This window comes from Phaseolus vulgaris, chromosome 3, assembly GCF_051622355.1.
Source record: "Phaseolus vulgaris cultivar YP4 chromosome 3, ASM5162235v1, whole genome shotgun sequence".
Classification (NCBI taxonomy): domain Eukaryota; kingdom Viridiplantae; phylum Streptophyta; class Magnoliopsida; order Fabales; family Fabaceae; genus Phaseolus; species Phaseolus vulgaris.
In genome coordinates, this window is record NC_143500.1 from 41,549,604 (window position 1) to 41,567,100 (window position 17,497).

General features: G+C 26.6%; 2 protein-coding genes across 2 annotated transcripts; both read left to right on the forward strand.

The window, feature by feature from the left end:
• Positions 1–1,146: 1,146 nt before the first annotated feature.
• Positions 1,147–1,980, forward strand: LOC150028847 (CLAVATA3/ESR (CLE)-related protein 13-like). The gene has a single exon (XM_090299471.1). The coding sequence runs from the start codon at positions 1,522–1,524 to the stop codon at positions 1,852–1,854; it is 333 nt and encodes a 110-aa protein (XP_090155597.1). The 5' UTR covers positions 1,147–1,521; the 3' UTR covers positions 1,855–1,980.
• Positions 1,981–13,409: 11,429 nt separating this feature from the next.
• On the forward strand, positions 13,410–14,185 carry LOC137805630 (uncharacterized). The gene has a single exon (XM_068605571.2). The coding sequence runs from the start codon at positions 13,447–13,449 to the stop codon at positions 13,903–13,905; it is 459 nt and encodes a 152-aa protein (XP_068461672.1). The 5' UTR covers positions 13,410–13,446; the 3' UTR covers positions 13,906–14,185.
• Positions 14,186–17,497: the final 3,312 nt, after the last annotated feature.

Sequence of the window (17,497 nt, forward strand, 5' to 3'; positions counted from 1 at the left end):
TCAGAGAAAGCTAGAAAAGTTTTTAAGACCCACATCCACATGCCCAAGTCCATCAGAAGAGATATATGGGAACATATTTTATCAATTCATTTGTCAGCTTAAATCAAAACAAACAATATATTTGAAAGAGGACGGGAGAAAGAGTCTAGTTGAAGCAAGTGTTTTCAGCTCTTCTATGCAACTTTAGCGTGTTCCAACATATATGTATATATATAATGTAGAGTACAGAAGTGTGAATTGGCATAATATTGTTTACATGATTGTTATAATTATATTTAAATTTTGGTGAAACGTATCCGAATATTTAATGCCAGCTCGTTTACGCTGAAGCTGAGCTAAATGTCAAATACCAATGACATTTTATAATTATAACTATGGTTTAAAAATAGAAAATAAAAGAGGGAATTCAAATTTTGGTATAAGTTTATTTTCTATATTTTAAATCAATTGTCGGTCAATACCTATAAAACAAAAATCTTAGTCAAAATAATCTCACAATTCTATTTTTCTGCCGGTTTCTATACATCATGTTGCCTTTACCTGCGTTAAGACGAAGAATATCTTCAGAACAGATATTTAACCCGGGAAAACAGGAGGGAAGGTATATCGAATTAAATGAATTCATCTTGCATTTACAGTGCTGTGTTTCCATTTTACCCTCTTACCATTTTCGATTGTTCCACTTCTCTTGTACACAAAAGTACTCAACGGAGGTGTCGCTGTTTTTGATACATTAGTGTTAGAAAGCTGAATTTGAAGACTTTAAGAAGCCACCAAATTTTACTAGGCAAAGTACCTTTTCAAGACGTCCCCTAACTCTTTCCGACTCTATCTTTTTAGGCCATAAGCGATTATATATCAGCTTTTTATGAGAAGTGATGGAGCCTCATAATCGCTGATAACAACACTTAAAGATGCTTGTGTTTTAGTAATAAAACAATTGTAATTTTGCATATGTAACAAATAGAATAATCGGTTATTTATCCTTCCACTTTGGCATTTGGTTGGAGAAATGTTGGCACTATATGTGATTATTTAATTATATATATATTTATACCCGTAGCTAAGAGCCCTAGGCTAGTTAGAAATTGATGAGGGTGGTGTGGTGGTAGTGTCAGTATATAATAGAAGGTTTGACAATGTGGTCTTAATGACTCTTTGTTCCTTGAACGCAAAGGAAGCTTCATTGGAAGAAGAATGGTCGACAATTCTGCCCCCTCTCCGCATCTACTGGACCTTCCAACTTAACTCAACCCCTCTTCTTCTCTCTCTCTCTCTCTCTCTGAAAATATAAAAAAATAATAAGCTATAGTCTATAATGGAAGCAAACAGTCCCATGTCAAGCTTCCGTAGCAGCATTTCTTATGCATGCTTACCACCTTCAAGCTGTCAAACCTTCAAAACTCTTACTTCATCATCTTCTTCTTCTAAAACCTCATTATTCTTTCTCCTTCCAAAAACCTCTCTCTCTCTCTCCATGCAATCATTCCGATCTCCTTCTACTTTATCTCACCCATCATCATGTCCCTCATCATCAGACTCCCACATCTACTAAGCTTCATTCTTTGGCTCTTCCTCTTTTCCCTTCTCTTCCATGGCTGGTCTCATTTCAACTCCAACACTCATAACCGACTCCACTTCTCTCTCTCTACAAATAGAAAAATCTTAGCAACTGCCCCAGGATTTGACTTCACCCCATTTCTCCATCACCACCAACACCACCAACACCGCCACCATCAACGCCGTCACCGCCACCGGACTCACATGCCGGACCCAAACCAAACCGAGATTGATCCACGTTACGGTGTTGAGAAACGCCTCGTTCCGACTGGTCCAAACCCATTGCACCATTAATGAGGTTCACATACTTTTGTTTTTTTTTTCTTCTTCTTTTTATTCTTCACCGTTATATAATGTAATTTTATGTATTCATAAAGAATTTGTCTAGTTCTAGTAAAAAAAAAAAGAGTGTTATATATACATATTTTCCTATCATTATTTATATTATATCTTTTTCTGTACATGTGTGCGATGAATATTATTATATCATTCATATATAAATGTACTATACTTCATTGATCCATTCAAGTTTTTAATTTAGAATTTGGTGCATGATTGATCCAAGGAGAAGCACTTAATTTGTATTAAGTGGTTCGAATTATAGAGTTAGGTTTTGATGAAACAGGCGCCAATTTGAATATGGCCCACCAATCAATTGTCCTAAAGCGACATACTAGATACATCGATAAGGAGATGCTTAAATATTATGCGAAAAAAAAAAAATAGTATATTGGTGGGTAGTGGTTGTGACGGCACGGCACATCAAGGAAGAAGAAAACTACAATGTATCCGAAAAGAAATGCATTTTAATATTGGTATTAGTTATATGATAAGAAGGGTCTTTGAAAATACATGTGATCGTGCAGGGATGTTAGAAAAGGGTTGACTTAACTTCTTATGATGCTCACGTAGGTCATTTTACCATTTTCTAATATTTTATTTTGCTTCTTCTAATTTCAACCGGGTGGGTATTAGTTTGAAGAAGTTTAACCACTTCATTTTCATCCCCACAATGCTGAATGGTGGAGTGGAGGCATCCAATGAGTGTTGAACAGTGAAATTAGGCCTCTTTTTGGTCTGTTTGGTGGAGTGCTTAATTGTGGTTTGGGACCTCTTCCTTTCCTTTGTACTTTCACTCACTCACCCTCTCAAAAACCCTTCCAAATATCTCCTTTCTGTCACCTCACTTTTGGTTCATAGAGGGTTTTTATCTTTTTTTCTTCTTACTGTTTTTATGATTTTGTTACTCTCACTTTACCCATTTTCATAGACTGATTACATAGGTTTTTAAGTTATTCAAATTAGTTAAAAAATTTAACCATACTTATTGGCCCAATTCAATGCTCAACCTACACGTAAACATATATAACAAAATATCAATTTTTCAATTATTTAATGTTTTATAAAAAAATAATTGAATGGAGAGATAAGTACATACAGTGTGTTAAAAAATATTTAACTATTTCTTCATTTAATAGATCAATTACCTTAAAAAGATGGAATTAAATAAGTTGGTCTTAGAGTAATTTAAAGAGTGTTGTTTTTCATCCTATAGACATAAATTTTTCTAAAAATCTAATGGTTTTAATGAGTAATTGTTTTATATAGAACTTTAAGATAAATTTATATCTCTAATCATTACAGTGAATGGTATTGGTTGATTTTCTTTATATGTTTTATCACTATTTAAGGTTGATACGAGAGCCTCAAACAATATAATGTGTTTAGGTTATATAAGAAAAGCACCATTTTTTATATTTTGACGATATTTCCCAGTTATACGACTCTTAATGTACTAAACCAACTATTCAATAAATATGATTTACATATTTTTTAATTTCTTAAAATTGTATTTGTCCTACAAATATCTGGGAGTTATACGAGTTGGCTGACACTTGCAACAAAATACAGTATAATTTTTGTATTCATTTATGTAATAACAATTTGCTCAATCTACTAAATAATACCAGTCAATAAAAGTAAAAGAGATATTAAATTTTTAATTTAAGTGATCTTGATAATATAGAATCTCCAGCTAAAATCCATTTAATCCACGAGTTATGAAGCTAGGTATAAAAAAAATTATTAAAAAATTTATCAATGCTAATTCACTCCTTTGTTAATTATCAAATTACTTTTATTTTGGACAAAAAAATTATGATGATTTTGATACTTATATTTTTATTCACTTAATATAAGTATATAATTATCTTACCAACTTTGTTTGTAAGATAGTTATACCAGGTTATGTTTAGTATTTTAGTTTATTTATAAATTTTAAATATGTGAAAGATTATTTATTTTAATTTCTAAAGCGTTGCACCACTATTTAAGATTATGTACAAAGACGTTAGATTTAGCTATTACCGTTCAAATAATTAAGACATAAGAGAATGTTTAATTTCTAGACATCATTTATGTAAAGATTCTTACATTGTTCTGCATTTATTTACAAAAGGTTTTATTAGTTTAACATAATATCCCCTTTCAAGGGATAATAACAAGTCAAACTCATTTCGTTTTTTTAAGTATTAGTTTTTTTAAAAGAAATCAGTAAATAAATAAATAATTTTTTAGTCAAATATTTATAAATTATTTTTATTTCCATATCACTAATATAAAGTAATTAAAAAGTAAATAAAAAGTAAAAAAATATATAAAAAACTATTAAATTGTCTTTAATTTCAAAAATCACCATTAAAAAATATATGATAAAGTATAATTCGATGAACAAATTAACAGAAAAAACTCATGCACGAGCTTATTAAATGTTGGATAACATGTGAATCCATTAATTAATGTATTATAATAACTCGAGTTAACTTTTTCTTTCTCTCAATAAGTGACTAAGTTAAGTTTATTTTCTATTTATATATTATAATTTGGTTGGGTAATTTTTTTTTCTAAAAGTGTGTACAAGAGTTTCAATATTCCCTCTCCCAGAAATTATTTTTCTAGGAGTGTTTGACATATTTCAAAATTAAAATTCAATAGAGTGTTTGAATGCCCTTTTAAAATGAAATTCACTAAAAAAAATGAGTATTAACCTGATTTGTGAATTTTTTTTCAAAAAATTGATTTGAAAGTGATAAAGAATTTTTCTAGAATTAAATTCTCAAAAAGATATATATTACACCATTAAGATTTCCAAAGAAATAATAATATGTTCATGTGGTGTAGAAGCTACAAAGAATGACAATTTTTTTTGTTAGTCAGCAAAGAACAACAGGAAGCCTTCATGCTATTATGATTGGATAATCACTTTTCAATAACGAGCCTTCCAGAGATTACTACGGAAACTACACCTTCATTTTTTTAATTCCAATCTTATTCTTTCTAAGTATATGTTAAAAAAATTCGTAACACACTTTAAAAGGTAATTTTGATGCAGAAATATTTTTTTGGATTGTAGAATCTAAAATTTATTTTAGAATTATATTATGAATTGTACAATTTATAAAGTATTTACCTATTAGATTATATAATCTGAAATGCATATTTTAGTAAAAGGGTATTAGGATAGTATAATCTGATAATTCTTATTGAATTAAATAATATTTTTTGAATTTTATAATTTATACTGTATTTTTTTAAAGAAAAAATATGTATTTCGGTAAATAAAAAATAATATTTTCTGATAATAGAATCCAGAAATATAATTTTATGAATAAAATGGTCTTTTTATCTGATTTATTGGGTGCGTGGAGAACATAAGAAGGTGTAGGAAGAAACAGCCGATTACTGATTCAATTGTTTTAATGGGCTTAACTGAATTTTGAGAGCTGGGTATGAAAATGGGCTATTTCATTCTGCACCTTTATTGTTTTCAAACTGCACTCCCATATGGTGATGAGATGACAATTATACCCTTAATAAAATATTTAATATAAACTTATTTCTCTCGCTTTCTCATTTCATCTTATTCCTTTCGTATACCAGCATCATGCAACTCCTCTCCGCCTTGTAACTTTTTTTTTTATTATAGTTGTTATGCATGTTTATTCTGGATTAAATACTTTACCTTTCAGATTGCATAATACATAATTTATTTTTAATATTTATGTATATTTCAGATTATATAATTTAGAATTTATTTATAAATATGGATATACAATCTCACAATTCACAAATAATTATTAATATTTTTTTTTTTAAAGTACATTTTGGATTGTGCAGCAGTACCTTAAAAAATGCATACAAACACTACAAGGATAAATTTGAAGTATTTAAATTTAAGGGGGTGCAGGTTGAAATCAGGGAGGTAGAGGAAGAAAAGTCCATGAAAATGTTCGAATCCACCATCAATACTAAATGGGAAGTTGCTTTCTGCACTCTCAAAATTTCTTCCTCCACCTTCTTTTATCTTTCGTATTGACCAGTTCGAAGTAAATTTTTTTTAAGGAACTAATCATTTTTAGTTTAATCAATAGCTAATTCAGACTATAATTTACGTTTTGGAATTGATGACTATTGTCTTAGTGAATTAAAAAATAACAAATCCTTCATTAATGTAAGGAGAAATTTTTTAAATACAAAAAGACAACTACCTACTAAATGTCATTTTTAAAAAATATATTTGATTGTGATCCTATTTTTCCAATAAAATAACCAGCCAAGTTCTCTTGAAAAAAAAAAAACACACACTGTCTTATTATAATCTTTTTTAACAAACTACTTAATAGGATTTTCAAAGATACATGCAGGCATTCCAATGGAAATTTATTCAAACTTTATTGTATAATTAACCTTTTGGATTATCAGGTAAAATAATAATGAAAATTAGTTAATAATGGTACAAAGTTGAGTAATACTAGATGAGATGGGTGGAATAAAGAGAGCAAGAAGAAATACAATAGAAGACTGTGTTCTTCCTTATATAGTATTTAGATTTTATGGATTTTCTTGAAAAATAAAGTAGTTTGAAGAATAAAAAAAGAGTAACACGATCCATTGTTTTTGTTAACCTTGAGATAAAAATAAAATTGAAAGAAAAGAAAAAAAAATGTGCAATACATCATTCAATTCATGAAATTCAACAAATTTAATTTCTCTAATAAGATTATTTGTGATTTTGGAGAATCTTTATTAAAAAAAATATGTGGTAGTTCCTTATCTAAAACCCATAAGTTATGACTTTTATTTGAATTTACATAGTGAAGTTATCATTTGAGATGTTGATATCAGAAAAATCAATTTATGATTGTTGAAAGAGAGGCATAAACTTTTAATTTGATGACGATTTAATCCTTACTCGATATTTGTTGTATCTTCTTTATCAAAATTCTATAGGATTTAACTCTTTAAAAAAGATAATTATTCTACAATATTCCCTAGAATATAAATATAATATGCATTGGTCGAATTATTCAAAATGCTTAATTTAAGTGACTAAGTAACAATTACATGATAAAAATAATTGCAAAAAATGTATAAATAAAAGTTGATATGATATTATGTTAACAATTCACCCCAATTAAAAATACATTAAAATGAAAATTTAAGAATAAAAATAAGAATTAGCTACTAATAGGAAAAGAAAAAGTATCTATTTTCCTTACTTCTAAACAGTCAAGAGATATACACTACAAGAAATTGCTTATTTAGCTGCAAAAAAAAATAAGCGAAGGTCTTAGGTCGACACTAAATAGTGTCAAATAAGCCTTCGTTATTCACAAAATTTAAATAAAATGTGAGAAAGCGTGGGTTATACCTACGCAAACTTTTAAAAAAAAAAGTTGCGTGGGTGGAACGACCACTATTAAAAGTATAAAAATAATAAAAATTTAAATGTTTGAAGCACGCTAAATATTTTAAATTAAATTTAAACAAAGAATTAATTTGTATTTATTTGAAAATTCTTAATTGTTAAGGTTTTGAATATTTTGAGAAAATTTTAAACCCTTATTCAGAAAGTGTTGTTATTCTTAATTGTTAAGGTTCATTCATTAGAAGTCTCGAATAGCCTTCAGCTTCAGCTTGAACACTGTCGTTCATAAGCAGCGTGCCAGGGAGAAGTCTCGAATAGCCTTCAGCTTCAGCTTGAGCACTGTCGTTCATAAGCAGCGTGCCAGGGAGAAGTCTCGAATAGCCTTCAGCTTCAACTTGAGCACTGTCGTTCATAAGCAACGTGCCAGGGAGAAGTCTCGAATAGCCTTCAGCTTCATCTTGAGCACTGTCGTTCATAAGCAGCGTGCCAACGGAGTCTTCGCGGTTTTGCCCTAGGTTTTCATCTTGATTCCTTTCTTTCTGTGTTATGTGTAATTTTATTTTTGATTCCTACTCTCAGTTTTGCCCTAACATTGTGTTTTGATTTTCACTGATTCTCTGTGATTTTGTATTTTGTATTCTCAGTGATATTGGATTGACTGGTTGAAGAATGACAGAGGGTTGAAGAAGTGAGGGATGAGATGAAAACGTGGTACTATGTTGTGTCCAAAACTTGATCATTGTATTAGGTAACATATTGCACATAGTCTCTAATTTTTTTAATTATACAGAGGAGATGAGAAAAAAAGCATAGGTAGAGAAGCCGAATTCTGCAAACTAGAATTTCATCTAACCAAAATTGAGGTAGCTCGTTCCAGTTAATTTTTTAAGGCACCTGCATTAAAGTAAAGAATCCAAATGACTTTTAAAAGCTTTTAATCTAGAGAGAGCAATATCCTCACACAGTGTAAAAAAAAAAAAAACTGTTCATTGACCATGCCATCTAGATATGTATCCCAATGAGGATAAATAAGACTTTAACTATTATAAAGGTTACACAGTTTCAAAATCAACATTTAAGTGAAAAGTAGATAATTTCATAAGACTAATCGATGACAAAAATCATAGATGTTTTCAAGTTGTATCTTTATTTTATTATGATTACTAACAACTTTTGTTGAGATGTGCTTGTTATTTGTAGCAATTTTACAAAGGTTGAAATGGGGTAAGAACATGTTGGGTTAAAGAAGGCTTACACATGGTAGGGAAATGTTGAGAAGTGTTGCATACCAATAAGGCATTTGATGAATGATGATGATATTTTGGTGTAATAAATTAAAAAAATAATGTAAAGGCGAATTGCATGGTGAATTAAAAATGATCCCTACAAGTCATGTAAAGATGGCTCTTGGGAATGATTAAAAGGGTAGGTCAGAATCCATGGACCCAATTCAACTTGCGTGTGCAAAGGGCCTTTACTTTCTTCTTCCTTTAAATATTATTTATCACTATTTGATTTCGCAAGTGTTGAACCATCGATGTTGAGATTCTAGTGGACCAACACAAACTTCTCTTTCACCAAATCAATAACTCATCCAAATTCTTTGCAAGTGGAACCTAACCTACTTTAACTAATCTCATAATCCTCTAATACCAAATCAAATTACAACTTCTTTCTCTTACATCAAATAATATTAATACATGGTTACAGAAAATTTCCTTTCATTGTTTATCTTCTTTTCTCAAAAGCAATGAAAAAAAATGTTAGAACTAAGTATGGGTTCTTATTATATAAACTTTTCATGCATAATATTCTTAATCTCTCCTTATCAAAGAATCAAGGGTTTGCAATTTGTATTAAGAGAGTAACTAACTGATTCTCAAAATATATAAATATTAAAATCCAAAGTCAACAACACTGCATCAGTGCCGCTTCCACCCCCCGTTCATTCAACAACTTGCTTTAACTTTCACACACTCAATCACTCCAATGCCGACATGTGCTAAACATAATATAAATCATTCCAGTGTGGTAAAATAGAAATTAATTTTATAAATCAAAATAATTAGTTCTTATTTAATTAAATTAGATACTGTTTTATAAATTAAAAAAAATATTTATATCTAAAATAGTTTATACTATTAATAAAAAATTATAAAATGGTTTCTAAATTGGTATTTAACCATTAGGTACCAATGTTTTTTCTACTTACTATTTTTATATTATACTTTTAGGAACTAATTTAAAATCTAAAATATTAATCGCTAAACCTTAGGTAGTTAATTTAGATACAAATTTAGAAATCATTTTATAATTTTTTATTAATAATAAAAACCACTTTAGATATAAATAATTTTTTAATCTCTAAATTAATATTTAATTTAGTTAATTTAGTGAGTAGTTTTTTTTGTCTCTAAATTTTGTTACTATTTAATTATTTACTTGTAATGTATGAGAATGATTGAAATAAGTTATTTTGTATTGTAGAATTCATTGAATTTGAGATTTCATTTCATCAAGTCATTGGAAGTAGTTAATCTGACCATCCGCTTGCAACAAAACAATAACGAATTTTGAAAAAAAAACTAACAATCTTTGAAAAAACTAATAATCATTTTCATACTACATGTACTTAGATGATCTAAAATTTGAAACAGAGACAAAAAATCAATTTCATAGTATAGTATAGTATAGATGATCTAAAAATTGTTCCAGTTTTTAGATTTTGAAATAAAAATATTTCAATACTGAAATTTTCCAACTAAAAATAACCAAACATAATCTTCATAATTATTTTGCTAATTTATTCGAAACAATTTTTACAAACATTATTTTTGCATTTTTTTCAGTCTTTAATTTGAAAAAAAAATGAGATTCTAGGTAATTTGACGACAGGAAGGATGTTTTTTTAAAAAATTGGATGCAAAGTTGTTTATTATTAGATATATTTGAAAATAATGAAATGTATCAAAATTTAATGTCACCACTTGACTGTTGTTTAAAGAATCAATCTGGTGCTCAAACAATATATACACATAACAATAAACATATGTTCTAAATATACTTTTAAAAACATTCAAACCAATTTTCATAAATTTCAAACCTACTAGCTTAGTTTAAAATAATGAAGTACAATATTGTTTAATAGACATTATAATATTTTCATCAATATATATTGCCTTTGATTTACAAAATCTCCAAAATAACATCAATATCAATACCACATTGAATTCAATCAAATACCCCATATAAATAACTATATATTTTCTATCATCATCAATCTATATTAAGGTGGTGTATATCACTCACAATTATATTCATCTAAAAGTTAGGCTAGCTTCTCCTACTTAAAAGTAACTTGTTAATGAGGAAAAATCTAACTCTCAAATCCAAAAAATAAAAAATAAAATAATTTTCGAGCATACACCTAGAAATAAAAACATTACCACGAGAATAATCTAAGAGAGACTTTATACCCAGCTGATCAAACACGTTGAGCATAAAAAACTTACACATTCTTAGAAATGAGAAAATGAGATATTCAATTATAAAATAATAAGAAATTTACTCAAATCAAAATTTTGATAGGATAAACTTTCACAACAAGAAAATCATTGAATAGAAATCAATTTTAGAGACAAAAAATAATTAGTTGTTATATTGATCAAATTAGATACTATTTGAAATACTAGAAACTTATTGGTTTTTAAATTAGTTTCTATTATTGATAAATAGAGTCTAAATGGATATTTAATTAGCCATCAAGTTTTTGTTACTAAATTTAGAATCTAAATCATTGGTGGTTAAAATCTTGATAGCTAATTAAATACCAATTTAAAAACTATTTATCAATAATAGAAACTAATATAAAAACCAATAATTTTTTTAGTATCTAAAATAGTATCTAATTTAGTCATCTATAACAACTAATTATTTTTTTATCTAAAATTGATTTTTATTCCATGATTTTCTAGTAGTGTTTATCTATTTTACTTCACTTCTATATGTTGTGAAGGTGTAATGATTAGTTAACAACTTATAAAAAAATGAAAATAATTTATATTTTAAATATATATCTAATTCTTCATCTAATTTCAACTAATACTTCCAACTATTTTTAATAAATAAATAAGTCCATTTTTTTACAATAAATAATCAAGTTATATTATCTAATACTATAAAAAATTATTAAATATTAGTTAATTTAAATATAAAAATAATTAGTCAATATATTCACTAAGTTATATACTATTTATAAACTAAAATATTAATATATCTAAATTAATTTTTATTATTAATAAAATTTATAAAATTATTTTAAATTGGTATTTAATATTATTTATAAAGTTTTTAGTTATTACTAACTACTTTAATATTTTTAAAAATAATTTATAAAATAATATTTAACTTAATTAAAATAATGAGTAATTATTTGTTATTTTTAAATTAATTTATATTTAATAATTTATTTTAGTGTAAACATTTTTATAAAATTTCGTTAAAAAATATTTGTTAATTTTTACTAATTGGATATGCTTAGTAGCATTGTTTAAGGATTGACAACTTCAAATTTAAAACAAATAAATATTATCTTTTATTGTTATTATTATTATTATTATTATTATTATTATTATTATTATTATTATTATATATATATATATATATATATATATATATTCTGGAGTCAACAGGATCATATATACAATTTTTTTTTAATTTGAATAAACAAGATATAAAAGTATATCTTAAAAATTAATTTAAGAGTAAGAACTATTTTTCATCATATAATTTAGTAAAAAAATTTAGCAACTAATATAATTACAAAAATTAATAATAATGCATTACATTTTTTATTTATATATTTTATTTTATTCACAAAATAGTATTGAATTTATCATATGTATATATTGATGTAGTTGATAGAAAATTAATTAAGTAATATTTAAAAATATATAATTATGAAAGTTATCTTACTTTGTTGAATATATAATAATTACATATTTTTAATTGTATTCCTCTATTTTCTTTCTGATATCGTTCTTACACATATAGTGTTCAAAGTCGAATAATTCAAAAAAATAACTAAAATCATTCCAGAATATAAGAAACCTATCCAAAAAAATGTAACTTTTTTAATCAAACAAATAGTTTGATTAAAAATAAAAAATAGAAATAAATCAATCATTTATTATATTTAAATATAATGTTATATATTCAAAGTTAATTAACAACTAATAATTATATAAAATTAAATGAAGTATATATTTATATTTATCAGAATAATAAATTTGTATTATAATATTTATTTATATGTTATATAATTTATTTATGAACATGTAAGAAAATAAAAACTATAAATATAATAAGAAGAAGCATATAAAAAGATTCATGCCATATTCTATTCTATTAGACAATTTTTAATTATAAAATGTTTAATAATTTCTCTAAAATTATTTTACAAAATTTATATTGAATCGACTCCGAATCATATTTTCTTTGATATTTTCCTACCAAATGAATATTAAAATAATGGTATCAGACTTATATAATTAATTGTGAAAGTAAAAAAGCATAGAATCTTCTAACATAGCAGTCTTGTCTTTAAAATACCATAACTGATTAATTATCCTTTAATTAAAAGTGGTTTATGATTTATTTTGTAAAGGAAGGTAGTTAAAAAAACTAATTAATTATTCATTAATTAAAAGGCACCAATAAAAAAACAAAATAAATGAAAACTAATTGAAAAGTCCAAACATTTATCAATTTCTTCACATACACGTCTTCAACCTACAAAACAAACCAAATCTGGTCAGCTACGTACATATGTCATTGTCATAATATTAACAGACGAAATCCTATAGCGTGCACTGTGAATCATGCAAAAAAATAAAATAAATATATATATCATTTTTATTTTTGAGATCATTATTCATCAAATAAATAAATTAATTACTACTTCTCACACATCTTTTTACTGTTGAAAAAAAAAAGGTATAAACAAGAATAGGGTTTAACAAAATCCCCGAATAGTATTTAATAAGAATAAGAAGGAATAGAGCGAGTCAACCCAAACAATGGTTGACTCTCTGGTGGTTCCAATTCCACTTCCACACACGCACCTATATATATCACAACTATCCTCGGTTAACCAAAGAGTCTAAGACAAACAAAACGCCATGGTTGAGGAAACTGCAACCTCCGACTCGACCAAGCGCCAAACCCACGGCTTCATCGTAACCATAACGGCGATCCTCGCGCTGTTGACGAAGCGCGCCGCCCGCAAGCTGAAGCGGAGCAAGGACGATGATTGCAGAATGGATCCTAAGTCGCAGAAATCGAGGCCTAAGAAGCTTCTCAGCAACATAAGCAACAAAGCGCTTTTGCCGTTCGCTCCCAACCACAAGAAGTGTAACAGCAAGCAGAGCAGCGTGGCGGAAGAGAACGGAGGGTGGGGAAACGGCGGCGTTTGGCAGAAGGAGATTCTCATGGGTGGCAAGTGCGAGCCGTTAGATTTCTCCGGCGTTATTTACTACGACGGAAACGGGAAACAGCTGAGCGAAATCCCTCTCAGATCGCCACGCGCCAGCCCCTTGCCCGGTTACCTCACGCGCCGCACTCCTCAACATACCCGCTGAATCTTCCTTCACTGTGAACACGCGGCGCGTCTCTCTTGTTTTAGTTTTGATTTTCATATCAGTGTTTGTTAGCGTTGTAGTCGTAGGTGGTTGCTTTGTTTTCGTTGGTAAAAACATTTGTACAGGGTTTTGGTTTTTGCACTTTTGAGCAGCCTCCTTCTGCTTAATCGTCTCAGATCAAATTACAACTTGTTAGGTTTCATTTTACCATATCAAGTAGTCAACAGATGTTATTAGGGTTTTGTTTCATCATATTTACTCAACAGAGTTTTATTCAAAATATTTCTGCACTTCTTTTGAAGATATCTTTGTTGAAAAAAATAACCTTTACTTTCTGTCTAAAGTTCATATATTAAAAAAAAATCTAACGAATTTTACTCCTAATTTTAGTCTTCTAATTTTAAAAAATATGTAATTTTGATCAAATTCTCAATATTTTACATGATTTAACTGAATTATAGACTTTATATATATATATATGGTTGTAAATTAAAATATAGTTTAATTAATTAACAGAAGCAAAAAATATAATTTGGAGATACGATGCAGCTTTATGAGATGATGATGATGATGTAAAAAGAAACAGAGAATGTTTTATGAAATTCCGTTTTCTTTTTCGTTGGTTTTGGCAGCTATGTATAATAATTGACAGGGATGGAAAGAGCAACAAACACATAAAATAGAGATAGACACATATTAATATAATGAAACATAACTTCAAAAGAATGAAGAACAAGATTTTAGTTAATTATAGATTTGGTGATTCCCTTGCGTGTAAGATATGTATAAAAAAATGGAACAGTGTATTTGATTAAGTCTAATCCGAATTCAGTTGGATCACAATGACAATGGAAGATTTTGTCAAATGCCATTCAATAATCTCCATATCTGGAAACAAAATAAAAATAACTAAACCAATTTAATACTGTATCATTTATGTGGATTAAATGCATTATATTGTATAATTTATTTTTAATTTATTAGTTTTATGTTTTATTAATTGTTAATAACTCTCATGACTTTATTTTGTTCATATTATGTCTCTATTCAACTGTTCTAATTAATATTTCCATTCCATGTTTGAATTGTTTTTTTTATTCACTGAATTCTCTATTTTTAATTCATTTCCTTTCTTAGAGCAATAATTATTACTCCATTCAATCATTACATAAATTTATGATTTAGTCTTAATTGACTTGTTTTATTTTTTATTAATTGTATCATATCCCTGATTAATGAATTTCATCTTTTATCTGTTTGAAGTATCTAATCCTTATAATTTTATCAATCATATTCTTAAAAAGTTTGACTAATGTTTTCATTGTTGCCAAAGAAAAAAAAAATATTTTCATTAACTAAGAGTAACATATATTATTCTGTTATTTTTTCCCCACATTAAATAATAACTCAATAAGCCATTACATTTTATAACCATATCCATGTATAGGTTGTGATATTATTTATTTATTTTTGTAATTTTTCAGTAAAAAATTAATTAGCTTATTTTCTAAAATAATTATAAAATAAATTGAACAAAAAAAATTATAAAATGATTCACTAAATGTAATTTACTCTTGCCGCTAAATTGTTCTAGTAATATAAAACAATTACAAACAGGGGAATCTATCTCAAGAAAATATACATATGAATTATACCGATTATTTTATAAAATAATCAAACACATTTATAATACAGATAAAATAACAAAGTATCAAATAAAAAAACTTAAAAACTACACGAATTCTAGAATATATACTATATTCAATTTAAATATCCGAGACTAAAGTTTTTTTCTATATCAAAATATATTTCGTTATCAATTTAAATTTCTTTTTAGTGAATTTTCATCTACAAAAAACTTCCATCAATTTTTTTTTCTACTCTTTAATATTTTCATTTATTTAATTGAGAAGTTATTACAAAAGTCTGAATACCTCATTCATATATTCCATTATTCAATATATACACTATATAAATATACTAAGTACGTATTACCTCACTTCTTCAATGTACTATTCATCAGTTATGAGGAAGCTCAAACACTTCTCTTAAATAAGCGTATCCGTGTCGGACATATACGTATCGGTGTTGACACTCGTAGGACACTTGAAATGTTCAATTCAAAAAATATTTGTTGGATTTTTTAAAATTCTAACACGGTTCTAACACAATTTTAAAAGGTATAAATACAATAATTTTCTAAAAACTCAAATTTATTGTATAAATTTTTATTATGATTATAAAAATAATGAACAAATTCTTTTGAACTAGTCATGAAAAATATCTTTCTGTTCCCAAAAGAATTTGAAACATACTTTTGCACATAAATATTTATTTTCAATTTATATAATTCAAAATTATATAATATAGATTTGTGTCCCCGTGTCCTACATTTTAGAGATTATACGTATGTCCGTGTCCGTATCCGTATCCGTATCGTGTCAGTACTCGTTACCGTATCTATGATACATAGGTCATAGCAATAAAGTCGGTTACATAATAGTAAATAATAATAAAATTATGCTAATTATAACTTCAATTGATATAAAAAAAAAACTTTTTTATATTGGTTAAAGTTATAACTCACATGAACAGTTTCCTAAGATAAAATAGGAGTGTAATATTTTGTGTCGAGATATTTGCATATTTCTTTAATCTCTCATTTAATATTATATTTTTATTTTATTTTATTGTACTCTTACTTTAATGAAAATGATGTTGTTAACTTTATTAGAAAGTGAATTTTAAGTCTAATTCAATATTATAAAATTGATTTATAAGGTGGAGTTATTTATCATTAATGAATATGCGGTTGACAATTTTATTAGAAAGTGAACTTAAATTTTACTCAACTTTATAAAACTGACTCATGAGATGAGATTTACTTAGATAATCTCTAAATGATTATGATACAATATTAAAAAATGAATATTTATAAGTTAAAATTTGCAAACAGTTATGTACTATAAACAAATCTTTATTTCTAATATACATGAGATCTCCAACAAATTTGACGATAATAAATCGCTAATCACTCGTTCACTAAATCTTAACTCTATTTATAACATAATTAGTTCTCATCGAAGAGAACAATTAAAATCATAATATAACATTAAAATAAATATATTTATATAAAATTAAGATAAACTAAAACTTTATAAACCATAATTATTTTATTCGAGAACAATATATTATGTGAAATTTCTTGTAGTGAGAATTCACTATGCTCCATTATAAAAATATAATTAAATTCATTAAATAATTTATATAAAAAATAAAAATTCTCAAAGAAACTTAGAATTTATTTAATCTAGTGATGCTTCAAAAAAAGTATCAACTCATTCCAAAAACTTTTGAAATTATCACCAATTCAAACCAAATTTGACTCAAAATATATGCATATCTTAATTTCTATTCAATGATTAAATGAGACAATTTTTTAGTTAAATTGTATTTTGTTTTACAAAACAATATTAGTTTGAGTTTAATATGGAAATTCTACTTATTATGTTAATAAAAATTTAGAATATAATACAATTTAAACATTTAATATTCACTCCACATCAAAATCTTAGTACTATATCTTTGATTA